The sequence below is a fragment of the Mizuhopecten yessoensis genome, unplaced genomic scaffold (genome assembly GCF_002113885.1).
Source record: "Mizuhopecten yessoensis strain PY_sf001 unplaced genomic scaffold, ASM211388v2 scaffold10867, whole genome shotgun sequence".
Lineage (NCBI taxonomy): Eukaryota > Metazoa > Mollusca > Bivalvia > Pectinida > Pectinidae > Mizuhopecten > Mizuhopecten yessoensis.
The window spans coordinates 2,349,575-2,377,195 of record NW_018408761.1 but is presented as its reverse complement, the minus strand read 5'-3'; the positions used below and the strand labels follow the sequence as shown (position 1 = coordinate 2,377,195).

Sequence of the window (27,621 nt, the reverse complement as noted above, 5' to 3'; positions counted from 1 at the left end):
GTCAAACCGTGAAATGGTGTCTCTACCTGACAAACGACAACACTTCAGCTCATGTACATGTTTAGTAAATAAAGTTATAATCGTATTCAGTCAAACCAAAAGAGGATTAGATGACCTCTTTGTGTGATTGACAACTGGATGTCACGTCCTCAGCTCGTGGGACATGTCATAGCCGTTTTCAGGAGCATTGCTGGTTCTAGAAAATGTCTATCTTGCCAGTTTTCAAATATATAAATTTAATCAAAGCTTATGTTTGTAGGGTATTAACAGAAAGACTAATACTATACGACAGGATAATGAAATGCTGAGTATGACAGAGTTGAAATCGTATTAGTCACTTTCCGAGTTTAATATGTTTTGGATTTTGAATGAGCTTCACTACTATATCAAATGAGATTGATGGAAGGTAAAATATAGGTAATGAACAATAATCTAAAACCTACAGCCACGGTCGGTATCCCGTCTCTCCTAAAGTAAGATAAGGTGGTGAGTTGACCGAGGGAGAAGTCGAGTCTGCCATCCTCTGACATGTCATTAACATGCTAATTTACTGCTGGACACCACAAGGTCCTGGTCTGACGTTTACTAGTACACTCACATTTCGTTGTCTAGGTCAGAAACGACGGATTAAGGTTAGGTATTTTTAGTTTTTAATATATTAATGAATTAAGCAATCAATATACTAATACGTTCTGAATGAAATAAACCATCTGAAAGGACACATACGTAGCGCTGTGAATTAAATTGCGAACGTTAAGGCGTCACTTGGTTGTCGAGACAAGGTACAATATGGTTAAAATATTCCAAAATCTCCTAGAATCTACATAATGAGCTTACAAAATGTGTCAGGAAATGTTTTGTTTCCATATTTACTAGACAGAGATGTGAAATTAATACCTTAATCCTCCTACTTAATATGTACAATGTATATAGCGGAATAAATCTACGTGTTCCATCACCTTGCAAGTAATAAAATTGTATGCCTCACACCTTTGATCATCAGAATTAATTTTGGAAGTAAATTTGATTTATTAAACCTCGGAGTAACACAGCCTCAATGTATCTGGCTAAAAACTACTTAAAATGTATTCCATAAACTCTAGGTAATTATTTTTGAAAGATAATTTGATTAATGTGACGTCCTAGAAAGGTCAATAAAGCAACATCATGTTTGTAGCACGCCGTCACCCATGCTAAGCCCGATAGTCGTAATGACGCAAGAGGAAGCTGTTGTATAAACGAGAAACAATAGCCTTGCCCAATCTCAATTACATTTTCAGACACATCGACAATGAACTGTCTTTATTTAATAAGGATTTGTAAATCAAGAGCCGATAATATATACCAACATGAAATTCAAACAGGAACACAATAGAATTCGTTTTTACATCAGTTACATACAGCGATCACCATTTCGATAAGTGTGATGGGTTTCCGATCACCTACTGTCATATTCATGATAAGTAATATTCCTACTTCTCTTCCCTCTTCAATGTACATTATTTACATGTTGCATTTGATTCGGATACAAAAGCTTGTTTTAATTTCGGTTTTCAAGAGATAAAGGTTGATGAAGGAAAAAGTTTTAAGTTTGCCATCTTGATAGTATTTTATTTCCTTGTTCGATATGACGGTGACTCCTCTTGTGACATGCATTGGAGTGCTTTGTTGTTTTGTTTGCATTACCCGTTCTCATTTTCAGGACGTGACACTACTTTTATTTGACCTAGAAATACATTGTTTACATTATGTTGTTTCTCTTAGATGATGATTACTCTCCCGGAACACCTTGCCCTCCTTCTTCCTTTCAATGATTTTCAAGGTCTCCATATAAATATTTTCCTTTTGCCCCCCTCCCCCCTTCCAATTTTGTCGATCTTCTTCTTCAGTGAACTGTTTATTGGATTTCGGGAATTGTCGTGTTGTTTTATTGATTTTTGTAATTCACATACCAATATATAGACATCTACTGATACTGACATGATATGGACATTTATTGATACTGACACGATATGGACGTCTATTGATACTGACATGTTATGGACATTTAATGATACTGACATGATATGGTCATCTACTGATACTGACATGATATGGACATCTATTGATACTGACATTATATGGATGCTACTGATACTGACATGATATGGACATCTACTGATTCTGACATGATATGGACATCTATTGATACTGACATGATATGGGCATCTACTGATACTGACATGATATGGATACTACTGATACTGACATGATATGGACATCTACTGATTCTGACATGATATGGACATCTATTGATACTGACATTATATGGATGCTACTGATACTGACATGATATGGACATCTACTGCTACTGACATGATATGGATACTACTGATACTGACATGATATGGACATCTACTGATAGTGACATGATATTGACATCTACTGATACTGACATGCTATGGACATCTACTGATACTGACATGATATGGATACTACTGATACTGACATGATATGGACATCTACTGCTACTGACATGATATGGATACTACTGATACTGACATGATATGGACATCTACTGATTCTGACATGATATGGACATCTACTGATACTGACAAGATATGGACATCTAATGATACTGACATGATACTGACATATACGGATACTGACATGATATGGACATCTACTGATACTGACTGGACATCTACTGATAGTGACATGATATTGACATCTACTGATACTGACATGTTATGGACATCTACTGATATTGACATGATATGGACATCTAATGATACTGACATTATATGGACATCTACTAATACTGACATGATATGGATTCTACTGATACTGACATGATATGGACATCTACTGCTACTGACATGATATGGATACTACTGATACTGACATGATATGGACATCTACTGCTACTGACATGATATGGATACTACTGATACTGACATGATATGGACATCTACTGCTACTGACATGATATGGATACTACTGATACTGACATGATATGGACATCTACTGATACTGGCATGATATGGACATCTACTGATACTGACATGATATGGGCATCTACTGATACTGACATGATATGGATACTACTGATACTGACATGATATGGACATCTACTGCTACTGACATGATATGGATACTACTGATACTGACATGATATGGACATCTACTGATTCTGACATGATATGGACATCTATTGATACTGACATTATATGGATGCTACTGATACTGACATGATATGGACATCTACTGATAGTGACATGATATTGACATCTACTGATACTGACATGCTATGGACATCTACTGATACTGACATGATATGGATGCTACTGATACTGACATGTTATGGACATCTACTGATATTGACATGATATGGACATCTAATGATACTGACATTATATGGACATCTACTAATACTGACATGATATGGATACTACTGATGCTGACATGATATGGACATCTACTGATACTGACAAGATATGGACATCTACTGATACTGACATGATATTGACATCTACTGATACTGACATGCTATGGACATCTACTGATATTGACATGATATGGACATCTAATGATACTGACATGATACTGACATATACGGATACTGACATGATATGGACATCTACTGATACTGACATGATATGGACATCTATTGATACTGACATGATATGGATGCTACTGATACTGACATGATATGGACATCTACTGATACTGACAGGATATGGACATCTACTGATACTGACGAGATATTGACATCTACTGATACTGACATGATATAGACATCTACTGATACTGACATGATAAGGACATCTACTGATACTGACAAGATATGTACATCTACTGATACTGACATGATAAGGACATCTACTGATACTGACAAGATATGGACATCTTCTGATACTGACATGATATGGACACCTTCTGATACTGACATGATATGGACACCTTCTGATACTGACATGATATGGACAGCTACTTATACTGACATGATATGGACATCTCCTGATACTGACATGATATGGCCATCTACTGATACTAACATGATATGGACATCTAATGATACTGACTGAATATTAGAAAATTGTTCATAAATATTCTGAACAAGGTCAAGTTAGACATGCTTACGCAGAATTAATGCATATACATGATACTGACATATACTGATACTGACAGGATATGGACATCTACTGATACTGACAAGATATGTACATCTACTGATACTGACATGATATGGGCATCTACTGATACTGACATGATATAGACATCTACTGATACTGACATGACATGGACATCTACTGATACTGACATGATATGTACATCTACTGATACTGACATGATAAGGACATCTACTGATACTGACATGTTATGGACATCTACTGATACTGACAAGATATGGACATCTACTGATACTGAAATGATATGGACATCTAATGATACTTACTGAATATTAGCAAATTGTTCATAAACATTCTGAACGAGGTCAAGTTAGACATGCTTACGCAGAATTAATGCATATACATGATACTGACATATACTGATACTGACATGATATGGATGCTACTGATACTGACAAGATATGGACATCTTCTGATACTGACATGATATGGACACCTTCTGATACTGACATGATATGGACACCTTCTGATACTGACATGATATGGACACCTTCTGATACTGACATGATATGGACAGCTAATGATACTGACTGAATATTAGCAACTTGTTCATAAATATTCTGAACGAGGTCAAGGTAGACATGCTTACGCAGAATTAATGCATATACATGATACTGACATATACTGATACTGACATGATATGGAAATCTACTGATACTGACATGATATAGACATCTACTGATACTGACATGATAAGGACATCTACTGATACTGACAAGATATGTACATCTACTGATACTGACATGATATAGACATCTACTGATACTGACATGATAAGGACATCTACTGATACTGACAAGATATGGACATCTAATGATACTGACTGAATATTAGCAACTTGTTCATAAATATTCTGAACGAGGTCAAGTTAGACATGCTTACGCAGAATTAATGCATATACATGATACTGACATATACTGATACTGACAGGATATGGACATCTACTGATACTGAAATGATATGGACATCTAATGATACTGACATGATATGGACATCTACTGATACTGACATGATATGGACATCTAATGATACTGACTGAATATTAGCAAATTGTTCATAAATATTCTGAACGAGGTCAAGTTAGACATGCTTACGCAGAATTAATGCATATCATTAATATATTATAACAATCAAAATACTATGTAACGGGATATCTGTCAGCGACTATGTATACTGAGGGCTAAGTTATAACATATGTTTTGATTCATCAGCCATGCTATTTGACCTACGAGTTATGTTGACACGAGTTTATGTTTTTGCCAGCAATAATATGAATATTTTGTCAGAAACAAATCTGCTTCCTGTCGATCTACCACAGGCAATATTAACGGACCACTTAACTTAACAAGTTAGTGCAAAGATAGATAATTATCATAGCGGTACGTAATGTCTTACCTCGCAATTAACTATTTGTCAGCGTGGTTTTGGCTTCAGCTTGACCATGTGTGTTCAACCATTGCATAACTTAATACTAAAGGTATTGCATGATGCCTCACTGAAAAACTATGTAATGGTAAAAACAAAACTATTAGAAATGGCGCAGACGGAAGTGTTGGTTTGCTTTATATTTGCTTATAAGTTGAAGACACTGAAACATATCGTTCGGGTTGTAACTACAATATTTCCATTGTAAGTTTAATGAGTGATTGAATTGGGAAAAATATGAGTTTGATAAATGTATTATGTCATAAAGATAGGATAAGTGTAATAACGTACCGCTTTATATTTGCATACCACGAGATGATTTGTAGTTCCAGAATATAATCTGTAATAAGTACGCATGGCGACACGCCCATTTTTAATTTCATACTAATGCAACGAAATAAAATTGACAATTTGAACATGTATTTGTTTTCAAATAAATATCACTGTAGCAAGTACATTTCAGAAGCAAAGCTTCTCAGTAGATTATTGCCTTAAAAATCGTCTTATTATCGTGTATAGATGACCTTACCAAAGGACTTGGTGTTAGACGTATATAGACAAAAGGTTGATCAAAAGTACGATAATGATCTCGATAATGACGTTAGTTATATCTGCTTATAGTAGTGTTAATTAAAACCTATCATAGCGGATACTACGACATCCAGCTCACCACTTTCGCTCGTGTACCATATTACCATAGTCAACAATAGCATTACGCTATGACAGACTTACAGCGACTAATTCAGCTTATGATTGATATACGGAACGCCCATCTCACTGACTTTTGTTGAAGGCCAAGCAGTGTAAAACATTTGATATTTTGTTCTACAGTATACTAATTACTTTAACTTTAATGCAAACATATGAGTTTTACCATTCTCTGTAGAGCTCATTGGAACTTAAGTCTAACAACCAAGAAAATGTGTATGCCATTGCGTCAACATACAATGAAAACAAACAGAATTCCAAGCCGAATAACTTACCTGAAGAACTACTACAATAAAGTAAAAGCCTGAGCCGAGTCATAACGTCAGTAGATCCAATAGGATCTACCAAATAACTACAGAATCAACGCTGGGTTATATAGACATGTTTTAACGTTTAGTTGTTTCCGCTTCTGTAATGACTGACCTCAATATGTTGTTTTTTCTTAAAAGGCTTTCTGTACCTTCATATTTCGCATGTTGGAGAATATCTTTGAACAGAGCTGTTTACATACCATCATAATTGTTAAAAAGATGCATTTCAATCCTTATACTTACATTCAAAACAGCAAAGACAAATTATTTCATTTGTTCGTTGATGTTTCATTCGGTTCAAAATATAATTTAAACAAAATATTTTACCAAATTGCCGCAAAGCCATTTTGTTTCGGGAACAATATTGTGTTTCTAAGGTTACCGATTTAGTCAGGCGACGAACGACAGTCGCAAACCATTCAGTAATTTGCGTCATAATTTGAATTTGACGTCAAGGTGTGATTGGTCCCCGATTACTCAAACTGATTGACAGAAAGACGCGAACAGTTTCCGATGGGAAAATATTCCGGATGAAATGATTTATCTGTCAATGAGATATAACAACATTGTTTATAGGTAGGTTATCTAACCTACAAACCAAAAATATGTACGAAGGAAATGTAAACAGATAAAATTGCCAGCTGAAGCTCATCGCCATTTTCATACTGCTCATATCATTCTTCATATACTGTATTATCACAATTGCATTTGACATGTAGACTATTGACGTTTTGCGAGGATTTCTTTTAGAGGTTGTTCTCCAAACGACTCGTCGAAGGGAATTTGATTTACACAAATCAGACACATTTTCAAGAACGAAACATTTGAGTGCAAAATATTCTTTCCTGATGGGCAATGATATATGTCTCGTGCAAAGTACCTTATATACTAATTATTATTAATTGAACTTATCGTACTTTTCCCTTGACTCTTAAGAAATATTATCATTTTAAAATGATACATTTTACCACACTTTCACATGTACATCCGTTCTAAATCAGTAAGGCAGACAGGCATCTCCAGACGTGTATCCTATGAATGGTAAGTTACACCATGACAAATACAATTGTACTCATTAGATAGGGAATTGATAACACTAAACATTTTTTGATCTCATTAGAGAAGGTGAATAAGATACTCAATAACGGTTTATAGTATTGTTGTTGACTTTCAGTGGCATACACAAACTCTTTATAACTAAAATAAACAAATATCCCCATGACCAGAAATTGTTGATTGTTACATGCTGTGTATGGGAAGCCTTACCCTGTTCTTTTTTCAGCATCAAATAGTTTTACGTGGACATGCTATTAATTAAACGCTTGAACTGTCTTATTAATCAAACATTTACTTAACATAATTGTAAAACCGAGTTAAGTTCGTACATTGGTGTCATTTCATCAGCTCGATTACTCAATCATACTTGAGTAGGATGTTCGGCTCGGATATTTTCTCCTCAACGACGGCTTGTAAGTAGGCAAAAAGATAAATATTCATAACTAGGCTATTGTCTTTAACACATCCATATCAAGTATTTAAATGGCACTCAAACTTCGACATGTTGACAGTGAACCAAATAAAACATAACTGGGCTAGACAAAAAATGCCATATATAGGACATAGGTGGTATGGTATGTCTATAATATCTTTCAAAAACGGTAAATTTATAATTTATTAGGAGAAAAAAAAGGTTGGCGCCCCGCTGACCTCGCTGATGACAAGAACAAGCTATAAATACAATTTGACGTCGATCATATGGAATTTTCTGAAACGTGATATTAATCAAAGAAAACAGAATGGAAATAAATATCACATAGCTACATTTCGTCATTTCTCTTCAAATGATTCTAATTTAAGGTCTAGACCAAAACTTAAATAAATTGAGATTTCGGTAATCGGTATATCCAGGTAGAACTATGAAGGCATTCGTATATAAATTAAATCTTTTTGAGAAACGAAGTGTAATAACCGAGAATTAAGAAAGACTTTTTTTATTTCCCAATGTAATTCATAACTTACACATGAGAGTTATATATAAAGCACCGTTACTGAGCGGAATCTGTGCGTACACTGAAAGAATTTTAGTAAAATAATCAATATATCAATTGAAATCCATTGTTCAACATTATAGAAATAAAATTGTCGTTAAAATTCTGATCTGACACTAACAATAGAAAAAATCCAATGTTTTAATACTTGCAGGGTGCACGGGAATTCCATCAAGTCCTTCTTTTACTTTTTGTCCTCCTCTTGCCGTGGACCGAAGCGTAAGTCCGATATTGCCCACACCCCGCAAAGGATGATTGACTCGCTGCAGCATATTGTTAATGCTGAACAATGCTACAATAAACACGGGCTTTCATTCATCGCGATGTTATCAATTTGACATTTTCACTAAATCTGTAGACAGGACAGTCCTTATCTGAATTCTGTTGCTATCTTCAATTCACCAGAACCGATAGAAATGTGAGTATCCTCAAACGATAATTGGACAATTTTGATGTGATCTTCCTTTCGTTGGCGTCCATTACTAAACTTTAGGCTCCTTTGTTGCCTTTTCAATAATTGCAGCTGTTGTAGTTTGCACCTGTTCGGCCGTAGGCGCTGGGGCCGGGGTTGCGGCTATTGGTGTGACGACAGTTCCTCCGGTCCCTGGAATGAACACAGGTTGAACGGTCGGCGGTTGGTTGTTAGCCATCGAGACAATGGCGCCCACTAGCTCCTTTACAAGTTCACCCGAGTTGACTCCTTGGTTCATGGTCGGTTGCATTTCGTATCCTGGTCCATAAGAACTTGCAATTGTCGATTGACTACAATCACTGGCGGTGCGTCCGACCTGAGCTCTGGATGGAGCTTCCGCTGGTGGCTTGGGACTTGGTTTGCAACAGTTAAGGAAGCAAGGTGCTTTCTGATACAGAGCAGCGCGGAATTTCGGATGGCTGAGTGCATACACGATAGGATTGTGCATAGCAGACGACTTGGCCAACATGACAGGCATTTCCGACATCAAAGGAGTGACAAAGCTTGGATCCCCAAACTGTGCTATCAAGGCAATGGTGGCATAGGGACTCCAAGACAAGATGAATAGGGAGATGAGAGTCATGGCAATTTTGGTGATTTTGATCTCGGCTTTTGTTTTCTCATGTTTATCCGCTTCCTCGGCGTTCATCTTGTCAGCCATGTTAGCCATTTCCCGTGCATGCTTTCTGATAGAACTAATAATCATGATGTATGATACGATAATCAGCACTAGTGGTAGGGCAAAGGCAAAGACGTACATGCCTATGATGTATATTCTGTTTGAGACGGTCTTGGTCAAATAATCGAATGTGCACGATGTTTGGAAACCCTCGGGGATGTAGGCTCCGAGGCCGAAGAGTGGCAACAAGGACCATCCTACGGCCCATACCCAGACGACGACGATCATGATGAAAGACGTCTTACGGGTCATAATTCGCATAGCTTGGAGCGGTCTGGTAATGCAAATACAGCGATCAATAGATATCATAGCTAATGTGTTGATCGACATAAGTCCAAATATACCTCCTATTAATCCGTAGAATTGACAGGCGGTATCTCCAAACACCCATTTAGTATTAAAAGCAGATACAGTCAATAGAGGGAATCCGTTGACAGCCGAGAAGGTCAGATCACTAAGAGCAAGGTTAACGATCAACATGTTAGATGGCGACTTCAGTGTCTTGGTGGTGGAGAACATCGTGATGACGACAATGTTACCTATCACACCACTGACACCAACAATTGAGATGAAAATTCCGATAAAGTAGTGCCATGTATGAGGTACTGGGTCGAACTGCTTCCAATGGGGATGGACGAAGTAGTCGTAGGTATCGTACAGGTGAGTGGTGTTCTCCGTGGCCAGCTCCGTCACTCCTAGAACCATATTGCTTGGAGTATCCTGGTCAGCTACAAAAAGGCCAATTACCAGAGAGATACTAGCGTTTGTTTTGCGGTTTCCATGTTTTTATACGTTTTGACCATATCGTGCACTTTCTAAGACCACCCATTTAATTCCTGAATATTGTGTGTATAAGCCTATTACAGTCAGGAATAATAGATAAGTGTACGACTATGTGTTCTAAGGGCGTATATCAACAAAACTAAATCATCGGTCATATAGCCCAATCAGTTTAGTAGTCACTTTGGCATTAATACAAGTATATGGGATTTATCAATTTACGCAAATTCCAAAAACGCCCAACATGCAACTGTTTTTGCCGAAGTTTGCTTTTGTAGACAAGCTGTCTTTTAAATGTGTGTCAGCATACTAAAAGTCAAACAAAGGGCAAAGCATATTCAATTTTATATTGATCTACTAAGAACTAGTGAATGGAAATTTCTACATAATAAGCAACATTTGATAAAGCGCCCTGTCTAGCTAGAATAAGCCACTTAAACTGCTTTACAGTTCATATATATACAATTTAACAAGCAATACAATTAACATTTACATTAATCAATACAATGTTGAGGAACGAGCAGGAGTTGCCTTATCAGGCGCAAATTACTTGTAGTATGCCACCTGGCTAATATCTCCCTTTGTGTGTATGTCTGCGTGTGTGCTGGAGATGTATTGTATTCTGTTTGTAATGGGACTGTGCTTCCAACAGTATCATTTGTTATGCCATCTCACTTGAATGCTACATCACAGATACCGCAACATCCACTCAAGACCATTTTACACATCACCTGGGTTGTTGGAGTTGTGTTGGCAGGAGAAAAACACCTATCTGAATATTCCAAGCGTACGACGACTTCGGGGATCGTGGAGTGTTAATATCTCGACCAATCCAGCCATGACCCTTTACGACAAATCAACGTCAAAACGCGTCATGCCTTACAGGTGGCGAATCAACTTCAATATTATAAGTTTCTAATATTGAAGTCAGTATTGTAGAGGTCCTTTGTAAGGATTATTGATGTCAAGATTCTACAGACACTAATAGATTAAATAGACGTCATTATTTTTCAGGACCAGCAAGGGTTATATACTATTAATATTAATTCGAGGTTCTTATACACCGCTTTATCACAACTTAGTTCGTAGCTCGTCTAAAAGCGGTTCACAAATTATTATCCGTGGTTATAGGGCCTTTGCAACCATTCGATATATTTCTCAACTCCCTGGGGAGCATACAGCCGGTGCTGCCATTTCGGCGCTCACAGCTGGCATTCAAAACTTTCATCACACCCCAACCACGTACTCATTTACAGCTGAGTAGACTGGAACAAGCCGAATAAAGTATCTTGCTCAAAGAACCAACATAGTGCCGCGCAGTGCCATGACTCGAACCCGCAACTATTCGGTCCCGAGCCCGGCGTCCTACCACTAGACTAACGTGCCTCCTATATATCTCATATTTTTATATTAAGAAACAAATTGCCTAGTGCCTAGTAAGTGTTAGTTAATATAGTTATCATTCAGGTACCGCTAGTGCGGATTAGTCAATGTCAATATTCTACAGACCGTGAAATTGTATAAACAGGGCAAATCAACGTCATTATCATCAAAGATCTAGAAAGGACTAGTCAATGTCAGAACCTATTTTGGTACAACAACATCAGTATCCTACCTGATTTAATAGAGGTGCATCAACGTCACTATTCTTACGAACCTAGAATGGTTTAATATGTCAATATCTACAGAGCCCTGTAAAGGCTCATCAATGTTAACGTTGTACAGTACCCAGAAAGGGTGCTAGGAGAATAACACCAGGTGGACCAGAAGGTTAAGCGTCTGTCCTTCATACCCGTCATGTAAATATACAGTTGTGGGATCGCACAATGTTACACGATGTGCGGTGTGCGCACGACGTGTGCACGGTGTGTGAACGGTGTGTACGAGATGGGCGAACGATAAAAAGCTGGACGATCATTGCTTGCGCACATCTGTGCGCACGATGGACGGACGTTGTGCGATAACAATCGTGGTTGGTGTAAATTGAGGATTGCCTGAACAATGTATACGGTTTCGTGTTTAAACATATAACCTTGATTTTTACATATGTTTCTTTATTCTAGCTACATCTATATACTTATCTTTCTGTCTCTACATTCTTATATTTAGAAATTGTGTTTTCTGTTTTTAAACAAACTTAATCGACACAAGTAAAATTATAACACAAACCCGTATACAAGTAAACATAACCACTTTGTACATGTACCTGCACCGTAGTTTTCTCCCCGCCTGGGGCACTATCGTAACTCGTCGGCCGGGTGTGTGAAAATCCAGGTGAAGGGGAGCTATAGGCAAACGAATGCAAATAACAATTACCTGTTCTGTTACCTTGGAGCCAAACCCATTCTTGACAGCCTAACGGTCGCTGTAATACTGTATAACACGCATTGTAAAACTGTATAATCTTGATTATTGTGATGAGAAAGTACAGATATACATGTATACACAGTGTACATTATCGCATACAAGCCTTCCGTGTTTTTGTCATTCCGTAATTTTGATCTACAAATGATACCAAATCGCCCAGTTGTGCGGAGAGAAGCGCACAACTTGGCGAACGATTGCTAAATCGCACAGTTGTGCGCACCATGTGTGGACGATGTGCGGACGGTATGTTAACGATGTATGCACGGTGTGCGCACGCTATTTTTTGGTGCGTTGTGCGGTCACACAACTGTAATAAATGAACATCAAATTTCCCACATTTTTGACCATAACACTTGACCATATATTTCATCAACCTGCATCTTTTTAAACCCTGTGTTGATAGTTCTTTTTTATTATAAAACCTTTGCTGTCTGTGCCTCCAAAATTACCCGTCTCCATATGACCTAAGCTATTGCGCGGACGCTAAACCCTTAGTTAACAAACCATCAATAATATCTGTCATATATAGTAACCTATAACAATTCTAGGAAGGTTGCTAAACATGCATCACACATATTAACAACTAGATAAAAATAGAAAAGCAATCCTATATATCACAGCATTACTTATACACTTCCATTGCATGCTAACGCCCCTTGATTGAATGTTGAATGGAACGAAATGTCCGTGTACGATGTCCTTTGTACTCATCGAACTGCATATGAAATAATGAAATATATATCTTGTATTCATCACTTACACTTACCCTTACAAAGCTTTTCAGTGCGATGACTGATTTGTATGATTGTGTTTCCCTCTACTGTGCCACCTTCTACTGTATTAAATTATACTGTGTTACACTCAATAGCGTAACACCATACTATCTTAAACTCTACTGCACCGCTTCACTCGGTTATCTTTCAAAGCCAATGTCCACCATCAACTGACTTCTAATTATGGATAGTTAAAACAAAGATATTTCAATCAAATTTGGTATGTAGGTCTACCATGACACTGCGAGCTTTATTCTGATTTCAATTTTGTTATTTCATAAGATGGACTGATTTCTGATTGGTCGAAGTTCAGGCATTGGGTCATTTTTATCAAATAGATGACTTAAAGCTTTATGTGATTACCTCCATTACCTGGCTTCCTATTGGTTGAATAATGAATCTAAGTCACTCACATGTGACTGCATCTTAAAATGTTGCTGTATACTAATTGAAAAAGCGTGCCATCAATATGATATTGTTGAAATTTAGAAATCGTCTGTGTAAGTAAATTGAAATTTCAAGAAGCGTCCTCGAAATTTCGCTTTTTTTCTAATTAGAAATGTCAACTTACCGGTCATTTCGAGATGCGTACACATGTATTTACTCGCCAAAAACGGGTATTGCAAGTGTTTTTATTATTACACACGCTACTCGAAATATTGAATTAATCATTTTCATTGTAAGTGTATTTATTATTATGCCTCTGCACTCATAACAAGCAAAACTCGGACAACAATATGATGAAAATGGCCACTATATTGGTGACATTGAATTTATTATTATCAATAGAGCCACACTTGGGCTCTTAGCATGATATCAATAATATATGGAAAATTATATGAAAAATTGAATAACCCAGTAGCTGCCACCCACACGCGTATGGCAGCCACTTCTACAAACTATAACAGCTAGCTCAAGTGGGGTCGCCAAAATACGCCACAAAGACATTTATGAGGACTACTCATGAATGTCTTCCCCACTGAAGGCTAGGTGAAACAGACAATACTGGAGAAAACATTGAGGAAACAACTAAGGGAGGTAAAAATTAACACAGACTCCCTGTTCAGTTTATACATATATTGTGTCTCTACATTAGTTATATAAGTTCAGTTGATCGGCTCAAGCAAACCAACTATGGTGAGTTCCAAATTGTCGCATCCAGAGAGGCGAACAATGTTCTTGACTCATGTACTTATGTATGCTGGCACAAGAAAGAGCTTTCTCCGAAATACTCAAAGCACTTAATATATTGTTACATGGAATAGTAATACACAATATAAATGGTGGGAGGAAGATGTGGATTTGTACCAGAAATAATTGATTGACAGGTAGATCGGCTCAAGCAAATCAACTCTTACGTCTAAGAACGGATATATTTCTTAAAAGCATTTGCTTCAATTTCGCCTATCCGAGCAAATTCGTTGAACGCGAACAAAAACCTTGACTTAAACAAAGTCATGCAAGTGTATTCATTATTACATACACGTATCTCGAAATATTGAATCTATCATTTTTATATTTGAGTAAATAAGACTTTTCGAGGTAATTTGGCGACATTTTCAATAGGTATATCAAATTTTCGAGTTAAATAATGCGTCACGCCATATTTAGGCGCCAGAACTAAAACAAATGTATTTCTTATGCCTATTCAACTTAATTAAAACACTTCAGGAAAAAACGTCAATCCGGACATCTCCATTGCTCACTCCCATCAACAATAGTAAAGCAGGAAATATATATTCACCACTCAAAATTAACAACAACGACAACATCACCAACAAGATAAATAACCCAGTCAAGAACATGTATCTCGATTCTGAAAACACGAAGTCAATATTTTTTTCTAAATGACCCTGATACTTCAAACTGTGTGTCCCACAAACATCTGGTAATACGTATTTTGTTCCACCAACACCCAATAACGCAATTGCCAATTCAGCATTTACAAGTTCAATTTGACTGAATATAAATGAAATAATATGACACTGATTATCTATATGAAGATGTATTACTGTGTTTATGTAGCCTACCTATTACTGGGGAATCAATATCTCAAACTGCCGTTATCGTAGATCACGATGACAGTCATCTCGGTTAGGACGTACATTAACTGACAGGGTCATACATTTATACTTCATTTATTATTGCTAACAATATACTTACGACAACATGTATGCCCATCTATCCATAATACACTTAAATGAGTAAAACATACAGCAATTTATTTATTTAAACAGTATGTATATCACGTATGTCATCATGTGAAGGACTTGAACATACCAAATATCCAATTAATTACACAACAATAAACCTATATCATATTTAAATTATTAAAATAACAATTAAATTCCCAATCATTACACAAAACTATTTGAATATAAAACAATATACATACCAAACATTTGAAGATATGAATAAATAAATATAAATTTCACATATTCAAGTATGTCAATACCATACCCGCATATAAACAATATAGTAAATTTGTAATATACCCACAAAATATCCGGAGATTTAAATACTCATTAAACATATTATATATAATATAACATATCTGACAAGTACATTTTGACCCCTTGGAACACCCCGTGCCAAATATAAGTCCCCTAAAAAATGCATTACATGTGATGTTATAGTTAACACCTTTCAACACCTAGGTAAAAACCCTTTAAATTCAACCAAAAATAATTAACTACAAAACAGGAAAAATCTTGCGCACAATTGAATGCTTGCTAAATTAAATGTCTCCATGTTTCCACGGTCATGCATCATTGAACCATCCTTGAAGGTTATGACGTCTTCTGCTTGATACAAAGTAATGTCACATCGAGATGTCGGGTGGTGACAACAAAACCCCAAGGCACTTAAATGAGCATAATAAAAAACGACCTTCATACCACACATAGAAGAAAAACATGTTTTCCTGCGAGAACAGTTGTTCGTGTTGACTGAGCCAGAATAAATCCCACCTGCAAATTATAGCAAGCCGCGGGATGTCCACCAGATGAGTCAATCACCTTGAAATATAAGGTAAAGCAACACAGATTATCATGTATTCAAAAAAAAAAAAATTAATGACGAGGCTTTGTGTGTAACGTACGAATTCAAAAGTCTCATGTTTTATTTTGCGTTTTTGCATTAAATATGTGCTATTACCTGTACATGGATTATCAATATTGATTATCAGGATGGAAAGACAATGAAACAAAAACATCATCCAGACAAGCTTGTGAATGGGAGAATTTCTATAAGTCCGAACATTAATTTCGTACTTATTCTAATATCCTTTGATTCAGAATTTCAAGCATGTATGCCAACATTGTACTACTGTTCACGTAAACCGGCAATTATTGTATATTGCTACATAATAAGTTGTCCATTTGACAAAGGATTAATTGCATATCCTATAAAGTTAAAAACGAATGTATGACGGAGTGTGAAAATGTAAGGACAAAACCAGTGCTCTTAAAGAACTCAAATACTTCAGGAAAAGTCGATAGCAGGAACCAAAGGGACGACAGAAAAAAGGAATGTCAACGGAAACCGCCATTACAACTTAGGCACCATCTGATACTGTTCCGAAGTGTATGTGTTTTCCTTCCACAAGTTTCTTGTAAAACCCAGAGAAGCACGAAGGTCCCAGCAGGATAAAAGTTCATGGTGGCAGCCGTAAATAAGTTCAATGTAAACCGGGTTCTCCGTGGTAGAAAGCTCTGGCTATTTTGTTTATCGACCACGCCCCTATCCAGGATATCCTGATACTTAGAACAGGTCCAGATGATTGATTACTATGGCACGTTTATTTCATTTCATTGTTGAGACTTGGTGTAGTGAAAATAAAAAGACAGGAAATGTCAGTAAGACTTAATGTTTGTTAGTTGCTTCAAAAGAAAAGTTATCAGGTAATGATTATATTTTGAATTTAATTATGAGAGATGTTCCACTTGAGCAAGTTCATGTAAAAAACTTTTGGGTGTTAATATGGATGAGTGCTTGTTATTCAAGGGACAGTTTCCGTCCATTTTTACCCAAAATTCGACAGAGCTTAGAATTATTACGTCGCATTTGTCAATATCTTTCAATTTGTGGCAGACTTAAGTTTTACAATTTTTGGGTATTTCCACATTTTATATTTTGTAGTAGCGTTTGGTCAGATTGTACAGCGAAACTAATGGATACATTATCTTAGGCTCAAAAACAAGCAGCCAGATCTAGCAGTTTTTCGGATGCAAGTAACATCTGTGTTCCGAAACACAGAACAACATTTTATTCCAAACAATTCTTATGGCTGGTATTCAAGGTTTGAATTGGACTTCCAGAAGAGTTAAAGAATGTCAATACATTTAACAATTTTGAACGGAAACTTGTCAAATATTTTCATACATTTTAAAAGTAGTTATTTTCTAATGATGTGAAACCAACTTTGTTTTAAATTATGCTACTTTAGTGTATAACTAGGTCAATTATTATGATTTTGCTATGTTACCATATATGTAAATTAGGCATGAGTCATTTAATTGATGAAACGATTTGGCATGATTAATATGCATTCTGTGATATTCTTGACTTAAGACAGCTGTGATAACAATTTTTAAGATGAATGTGTCTTAGAAAGTTATGATTCTATATATTTTATGCTATTTTGTGTTTCTTATACATATAAACTTTTAATGTAATTCATAATCAACACATGTATTTTACCAACAAGAGGACCACGTGGAAAATTAGCCCATGGCTAAACATGTATTTTACCAACAAGAGGACCATGTGGAAAATTAGCCCATGGCTAAACATGTATCTTATTAACAAGAGGACCACGTGGAAGATTAGCCCATGGCTAAACATGTATTTTACTAACAAGAGGACCATGTGGAAGATTAGCCCATGGCTAAACATGTATTTTACTAACAGGACCACGTGGAAGATTAGCCCATGGCTAAACATGTATTTATCCTCAATAATGAGTGTCTATTATTATTATTAAAATTATGTATTATTGTAGATATATCAAGAAAGAAACAGAAACTGGACAACACGCATAGCCTTTATAAACTTGCTCCTTTAAACATTAAACAGTACACACACACCATATTTATTGTACAAATGTATAAATTTTGAAATATTGTAGTGTGACGTGGTTTGTTGTATTTTTGATTAGATATCTAAATAGTACAACAATCGTGAAATCAAAGACGGCACTACGCCAATTATAAAAGAAATAATAATTGGAGGTTCTTATATTCCACTTTATCACAACATAGTTTGTAGATCGTCTCAAAGTGGTTCACGTGGTCAGAAATGAAATTGGAAGCCATCACAGACTAATTGTCCGTACTCTTACATTAGTCTTTCTTGGTAACATTTATGTCTGAATAACAACAAACACAGATAAGCGATATAATAACATGAAATTGATACATATATTAACGTTTGATGTCTCTGATGAAAAATTTACTCCGTGGAAGAGTAAGTTATTAAATTGTGTTTATTAAGAAAGGCAAACGTAGCCACACGTACAGTGTTTGAAATTAACCGAGTCACGTTTGTCAGTGAAGTGATCGTTATTACCACGCAAGAAACAAGACATATTCACATACAGACATCAGCGTCATCGTCACATTTTCTTGCTAGCTGGATTATACTTAACATTAAATTTCATTTACATAGCAACTATCATTTTTTTGGTAACATTTGACTTTCATTCGACTTCAGTTCAGTCTTCCGTTGGCATTCTTCATTCAGAAATGTCTCTGACATGCGTAAGTCGGTATTAAACTATGCTGTTTGACATACACGTGTTTTATGATATTTCATATTTCTGTCAAATTTGATCGATTTAAAACTCATAAATGTCTGACTAAAATGTGCTTGCCATATGATTTTTCAACAAAACCTTATCTCATTCCCTGGCTGTATAAATATTTATCAACAAAATAATTGAGATAAAAGATAAAGTAAAATTTCGTGCTAACAGAATACATTAAAGCTGAGATATCGAAGAAAATTAATCACATTTCATTGAAAACAATGTAATTTAGGCAATGTTAAGGTTAATAAGACAATAAAACTTCATATACCTATACTATCATACAAACTCTCATATGTGTTAACGACAGGATGATCCAATATGATGCAAGAAAATATTACACTGCCTCATACAGCTGCTCCGTCCTTCTAGTCGGTGATGCTAGGGGCCAAACAGTTGGAGCTCTAAAGTGTCTCAACTATTGTTGACACGGAGGGGCAGGTGCGTGAAACACTTAAATTAATATGAATTTCAAAATTAAGAGGAGTACTGGTTAATTTTAAATTAAAATGTAAATAATACATACCTGGTGTGTATGTTAATATCACTGAATGAACAATTCATACCTTTATGAGTACTTTCCAGTATCTATACAAAAACCCTGAACATTCCACAAATATTCGGCGGTTAACAAATAGTTAGTTTAGTGCAACAATAATCCCACAATCGGTTTTAGTGTTTCTTTGCCCAGTTATACATTATCATTTGATTACATTACTGTCATTTTATGTAGATTATTGAAGGAGCGAAAACATAAATATTTGACTGTAGATGTAAATATTCAACTAGTTTATATATGTTTTTTGGTAGTATGAAAACAGTGTTAACGGAGTGAAGTCACTCAAGGCAATTGTCATCTGTACACTGTCAACTGACACTCCACTCTGTTGAAATACACTGAAACGCGCTAACCAGTCTTTACAGCCGTCTAATCAAAGCCAAATGTCAAGCACAGGTCAGTAAGTCAAATGTTTCCCTTATCATATAAAAAAAACAGGCAAACAAATACATTTAAACTGATATTTACGATTAAGAGAACGTCTCGTTACCTTCATTGCTGCCCAAGCGAACGCTCAACACTAATGTCAAAAACTAGTTTGGCCAGTAAAGCGTAAGGAAACAAAACATATATTTAGAAAGTTGCACTTATTGCAGTTATATGTTTTGACTGCCTTTGTGTCCCACTGTCCCATATTGTCGACTCTTATTAATGTATGCAGTTGGTGACAGCATGTATATTAATATCTTAATCACCGACCTGCAGGTAAGTGAAAATCACTTAGTTCTTGTAAACATTTCTTTCTGTAATTGTTGTGTAAGGGAAATAGTCGTGAGATTAAATGGAAGGACATGTCTTCGCTTATGTGTCAGAATAATTGTTTGCAAATTCATTATTAGTTTTCATCGTGAAATAACGTAAAAACAAAGGTCACGTGATAATGAATGATTGACACCTTGGTATTCATTTTTAACCTGAATGTGTCCGTTGCGAAGGATTGTCAGAATGAACCACTATGACGCTTGCGATTGACTTGACCCCATTGAAGGAACATTGTTTTCATTTCACAAATTGATGAGGTATATCGAATGTCTATGTTAAACACACTGCCAGTAGATTTAATTAAAACAAAATCAAATCACATGATACGAAAATAGATTAGATATGTCAGAAATGTTACAAATTGACGTTTGGTTCACTGTATCAACCCTTCAGGTACGGTTTTAGGTCGTAGGAGGTTATAAAGGATTAGTTTAACCAGGTAGATGATGTAATTTGTCTGACTGTTTCATATAAGGAGATTTCCTTACTGTTTATAGACCTAAGAGTGATCTTACTGTCACGTGACAGCGCCTTTCCCATAAATTACATTTATGAATGACATGTGCTCGGTGGTGCCAGTCACTACACAGGAAGCCGGGGCTGTAAACTTTGATATGGCTGATTATCCCAATACTTTATTATTGAATGTCTCGTATTAACGTCCGTTTACTACCCTAATTAACATAATGATTAACACGTTGTGGAATTTTAGATGAACGGTCATGTTAGTCATTCTCAAGGGGGAAATTAACTATTAGTGCATAGCGGCCTAGCATCACTTGTCTGTTATGTTAAATATACTCATACTTTAATCCTTATCCTCATAGTACATTAGAGATTCAAAACCGTACGTGCTTTGCCCACTCAAAAATATGAGTATCCTCCCTCTTAATTTCTGTACAGTGTTTCACTTCAAATACTTTTCTCGACAAGAAACCTTTTAACTAGATTTCAACCCTGCAGCTCTAAAGGACGCAAGTTTGTGTTTGAACCATTAGACTTTATGAATTATAATCAATGTGACGTTTTTTACTTCAATTTTGTATTTAATTTAAATGAGCTTAATTAAGTTGTTTTCTGCTCATTTTATATAAAGAAAATCTGGTTACTAGATTAGATATGTGTAGGTGATAATTTTAAAGCTACTATGACAGAGACAAATATAACTCTTATCTGTCTTAATTGATAATAAATAATTACAACATAGCAGTATTAATTGACAAGAATAATACGTTATAATTGCAAATGTAGCTCAACATAGTATGATGTCATGCACTTTTGTTTGGTGTATATGCACATATCGGCATTCATTGAATAGACAAGTGTGTATGTTTGTTTTTGTGATGTTGTCTAACATGCGCGTGTCTTCTAATTTTATGTTAATGAAATATATAACTGTTGGGACGATAATGTTGACGTATTCTGACGTTTCGTGCTGTTGATCAAGACAGATAAGAATTAATTACCTTCTTATTATCAAATTTTATTTGCACGATGCATGATATTATCGAAGTGTAACAAGGTACACAAGATAATATATAAACAAGGTAACAACACTGGCTGGAGAAACAAAAGGCTATCCCAATTTGTTGTCACTTCGGACAACAGAGCTATATACTATTAGTGTTGCCTCTTAGACAACTAAATACCTTCCCTTTTCATCGTTACATGTATTTACTTTCATCTTCAATTTTTTTAAAAATATTTTCCTACTGAATATGAATAAACAAATACTATTTTGGTATATGCTGGATTCGGACTCCAGACAGACAGTGGGTATTTCGGTTTCCCATTGAATACCCTATTTTTTCACGGATGTGGCGCATCATCAATATATTTCGCAAGTGCTGCATGTTTTGCACTAATCCTATAATAATTTTGGTATGCATTTGGAAACCATTAAATCTTCTTTTATTACAGTTTAAAATGGAATGACGAAACAAATCTTATTGAAGTTTTACGGAATCAGCAAAGTTTGGGATTTCGTAGTGCATTTTTGCGCCGTGTTTTAATGACGTCATGCTTGACAACAAGGCTGCGAGCCATTTTGAAGAGTTTCTGTGCGCATATCTAGGGTTTTTGTCATCATTTGTTATGATTTACATGCAATTCTGTTAATAACCAAATGTGTATACGAAAAATGTAAAAAACGCAACCACTTATTCTACAGTCGCTTCGAAAGACCATTATGGTTTGTCAATATTAATCAATATTGGATCTTACATCATCACATGGCAAGATATAACATTCCGTAGATCTTCATTTGAATGAAGATATAAATTTGTATCACACTGATATATTCCGATACTTTACTGGTACAAAATCGGGGTACAATCTGTTGTAAAGGCAACTGCTGAATTCTTTATAACGTAACGAGCAAGCTAAGGCCCACGATTTCTCTTAGGACAACGCTATCTGGGGGAACCTCCTGGGTCATGATGACAATAAAGCAGTGACAAGTACGTTACAAAAAGAATTTAATCATGGCATCAGGATTAACTGCGATCTTCAACGTCCATTGTGGATATTAAATGTCAGCCGTTGATAAATTGTATTTCGTTCAGTATTTTTACGTTGCCGTAACGGCTCAGGTCACACGAGGACCGACACAAAAGAAGACACTGGAAACAGGAAAGAATAGGTACAGGAGATACCCATACAGGTTCAGGGTGAACGGTAAAGAGTAGTTAGAGGAGATACCCAAACAGGTTCAGGGTGAACAGGAAAGAGTAGGTAGATGAGATACCCATACAGGTTCAGGGTGAACATGAAAGAGTAGGTAGATGAGATACCCATACAGGTTCAGGATGAACAGGAAAGAGTAGTTAGAGGAGATACTTATACAGGTTCAGGGTGAACAGGAAAGAGTAGGTAGTGGAGATACCCATACAGGTTCAGGGTGAACATGAAAGAGTAGTTAGAGGAGATACCCATACAGGTTCAGGATGAACAGGAAAGAATAGTTAGAGGAGATAATTATACAGGTTCAGGGTGAACAGGAAAGAGTAATTAGAGGAGATTCCCATACAGGTTCAGGGTGAACATGAAAGAGTAGGTAGAGGAGATACCCATACAGGTTTAGGGTGAACAGGAAAGAGTAGGTAGAGGAGATACCCATACAGGTTCAGGATGAACAGGAAAGAGTAGTTAGAGGAGATACTTATACAGGTTCAGGGTGAACAGGAAAGAGTAGTTAGAGGAGATACCCATACAGGTTCAGGGTGAACATGAAAGAGTAGGTAGAGGAGATACCCATACAGGTTCAGGATGAACAGGAAAGAATAGTTAGAGGAGATACTTATACAGGTTCAGGGTGAACAGGAAAGAGTAGGTAGAGGAGATACCCATACAGGTTCAGGGTGAACAGGAAAGAGTAGGTAGAGGAGATACCCATACAGGTTCAGGGTGAACAGGAAAGAGTAGGTAGAGGAGATACCCAAACAGGTTCAGGGTGAACAGGAAAGAGTAGGTAGAGGAGATACCCAAACAGGTTAAGGGTGAACAGGAAAGAGTAGGTAGAGGAGATACCCAAACAGGTTCAGGGTGAACAGGAAGAGGAGATACCTATACAGGTTCAGGGTGAACAGGAAAGCGTAGGTAGAGGAGATACCCATACAGCTTCAGGATGAACAGGAAAGAATAGTTAGAGGAGATACTTATACAGGTTCAGGGTGAACAGGTATAGGAGATACCCATACAGGTTCAGGGTGAACAGGTAGAGGAGATACCCATACAGGTTCAAGGTGAACAGGTAGAGGAGATACCTATACAGGTTCAGGGTGAACAGGTAGAGGAGATACCCATACAGGTTCAGGGTGAACAGGAAAGAGTAGGTAGAGGAGATACCCATACAGGTTCAGTGAAAGAACAGACTTGCTGCATCCTCTGCATGTGCGACTGGAAAGACCGATTTGAGTTAACATAAAGGAACTGCTGTTGAGGCTGTATTTAAGAAACAAGTATTTATTTTGCTTCACTCTTTGGAATTTCGGACACATTCCTTTCCATTACCCAATCTTGTTTGTTTTGGCGTTGTCTTCTTATCACATGTTTTTATATCATATGGGATTGTGCAAGGGCGTAAACAAAATGAAAGTTCGAGTTATAAATGTTGCAACAGGAGCCATAGATAAAATAATTGATTTTACTTCCAGTCCCGATATGCTCTAAAATATATGTTCACCCTCATATGAAAACAAAAACAGGCCAGAGACATAGTTTTTTCTTATAGAACAATCGGCAGGAAAATCTTGCCAATTTATTTCAAAAACAGTATATTTATATTGTCTTTGAAAAGAAAAGCTCTCCTAATAAAAGACGAAAGACATTTCTTCCTTATATTTGTTGTATGTGGTGTGCTACTGTAACAGTTTATTAATCTGATAGAAGAAACCGTTCTAGTGAAAGAATGCTCAAGATTGATCGAAACATCTGTTGAGATCTTCAAAATTCATATTGCATTAATTCCGCTTCCTAGGTAATGTATTCAGTCAGCAGATAAAAATGAGGTAGATAAAAATGTCACTACATAAGTGTTTTAAACACGATATTTTTATATGTAATTGTCTGCTTTCTGAAGTTTACAAATAATACAATGAAATAGTGCTGAAACAGTATTTTTTATTGTGCTCAGATATAGGCTCGTTTTCCCCTTTATAGTTCTCGTGATTTCATATATCACATTATATGATATTATTAAATAAATATATAGTCACATATATAGTCACAATGTTAATGCATTCACATCCCTTATATTTTGTTACTAAACACATTTCACATTTCATCAATCCGATTTATAAAAACGAAGTCAGTCTTTCACACGCCCTTCTCACATGTGCACGATCACTAACATTACATACATTACAAACACATGCGTAACTGAATGATCACAATTCAATATCGTCTGTAATTACCAACACAAACTCGAAAATACACCGCGTACTCCCTACTCCTAACATACACACAGACGCAAACACACACACACGCTCGCATACATACACGCACGCACGCACGCACGCACGCACGCACGCACGCACGCACGCACGCACGCACGCACGCACGCACGCACGCACGCACGCACGCACGCACGCACGCACGCACGCACGCACGCACGCACGCACGCACGCACGCACGCACNAAGCACTTGGAAACATTTTCCTTGGTTTATATAGTAACCAGAACAAAATTTAAATGGAAATGGATTATTTTTATGTCATGTTGCCAACTAACTTCATGTGATATTCAACGATAGGAGATCAAGTCAACGAAACGACACAGGTCATGTTAATAGGAAACTAATTTGACAGCTTTATTAAATGATACAATACGTATATAATTATAGTTAATATGTTTCAAATGTTCTAATAAAAACATCGTACCGCAAATATTTTAAAGACATGTCGGAAATTAAAGTATATTTAAAGAATGAGTGATGGCTGAAATATGTAAAAATTGATAAACGTCTTTTCTTAGTGCGACATATATCATAATATATTATAACATAATGTACCTTTAATGAGGCTAACGAACCGATAACTGAAGGACTATGGTTCAGTATTAGTAGAGGGTTTTCGTTTAGCAACTGTGTGCGAAAGTAGAAAAAAAATCCTCAGAAATAAAATGATTTAGTATGAAATGGGGTACATCTATTATCATATATATATTTTTTTTAAATTTATTGGATATGCTAATGCTTGACAGCATGCCAAAGTTACATATTATAATTGATGTAAAACATGACAAATGTAACAAGTAGTATAATACATTACATAGTCAGAAGGGTATAATTTATGTAATTCTTGGCAAACCTAAGTTCTCACAAATGAAATATCATCAATTATCAATTTGATGAAAGCTTCTATAATCACTTCAGTTTAGCGAAGATATACGAATTGTTGTATCCACACACGTGAAGAGGTCACAGTCGAGTAGTATTGTCCAATCGGAACGGTACTACGTAAATTGTCATTTTCAACTTCACATGCAGCGACGGAAAACTACATGGTTGTTTTACACACCTTTGCTCCATACACTAGAGCATAACTATGTAACGTAATTACACAACTAATTTCAATTTGTTTGGAAAGCCTAGCATAAAGTAGCAACAAACGACAACATTGCTAAATAATCCATTCAATTTAGAGTTCTTCCTTTTTGCCAAGCTTGACGTCATGATAACTATTATTAAATATTACGTGTCTAATTCCCACACTTATTGATGCAATAATCATTGCTTTTTTGTTATTTTTAAAATGTAGTAAATAGACAATTAGTGATTTTCCCGTAGAAGACCATATGAATATTTCATTATCTTGGCAGAATACATACCAATAGTTGCACTCGTGCCTCGTACATGAGAAAGTTATCGCCTGAACTCGTGAACTATGTCTGGTTTTCAACAGGAAGCCATTAAATATCTATATATTTAATGCAAAAAGGTGCAAATTACCGTTCTCATAATTGATGTTAGCTATGTCTCGATGGAAAAGTATCAGCAATTCATGAATTAAATAACTTACCAATAATTGATGTATAAACGACACGAATTATATTCCTGCATGAATTGATATGATAAGTGAAAACGTATTTATGAATGATGTAGTGAAACAAATAAAACATGATTATAGTTGATTGAAAAAAACCTATAAATGAAACCATAAATAAAAAGTACATACCAATTATTGATGTATTTCAAACAGAATTACATACTTATGATCGGTATAATACATGGCAAAACTTACCAATAATTGATACAACAGA

At 36.0% G+C, this 27,621-nt stretch overlaps 1 protein-coding gene across 1 annotated transcript; it reads right to left on the bottom strand.

The window, feature by feature from the left end:
- Positions 1-8,591: 8,591 nt before the first annotated feature.
- On the bottom strand, positions 8,592-10,584 carry LOC110463109 (rhodopsin, GQ-coupled-like). Its single transcript, XM_021517458.1, has one exon. It carries the CDS (start codon positions 10,518-10,520, stop codon positions 9,147-9,149), a length of 1,374 nt encoding a protein of 457 aa, XP_021373133.1. The 5' UTR covers positions 10,521-10,584; the 3' UTR covers positions 8,592-9,146.
- Positions 10,585-27,621: the final 17,037 nt, after the last annotated feature.

Bases quoted from the DNA above. Each gene is read 5' to 3' on its own strand.
- LOC110463109 (XM_021517458.1), bottom strand. From the start codon at position 10,520: ATGGTTCTAGGAGTGACGGAGCTGGCCACGGAGAACACCACTCACCTG.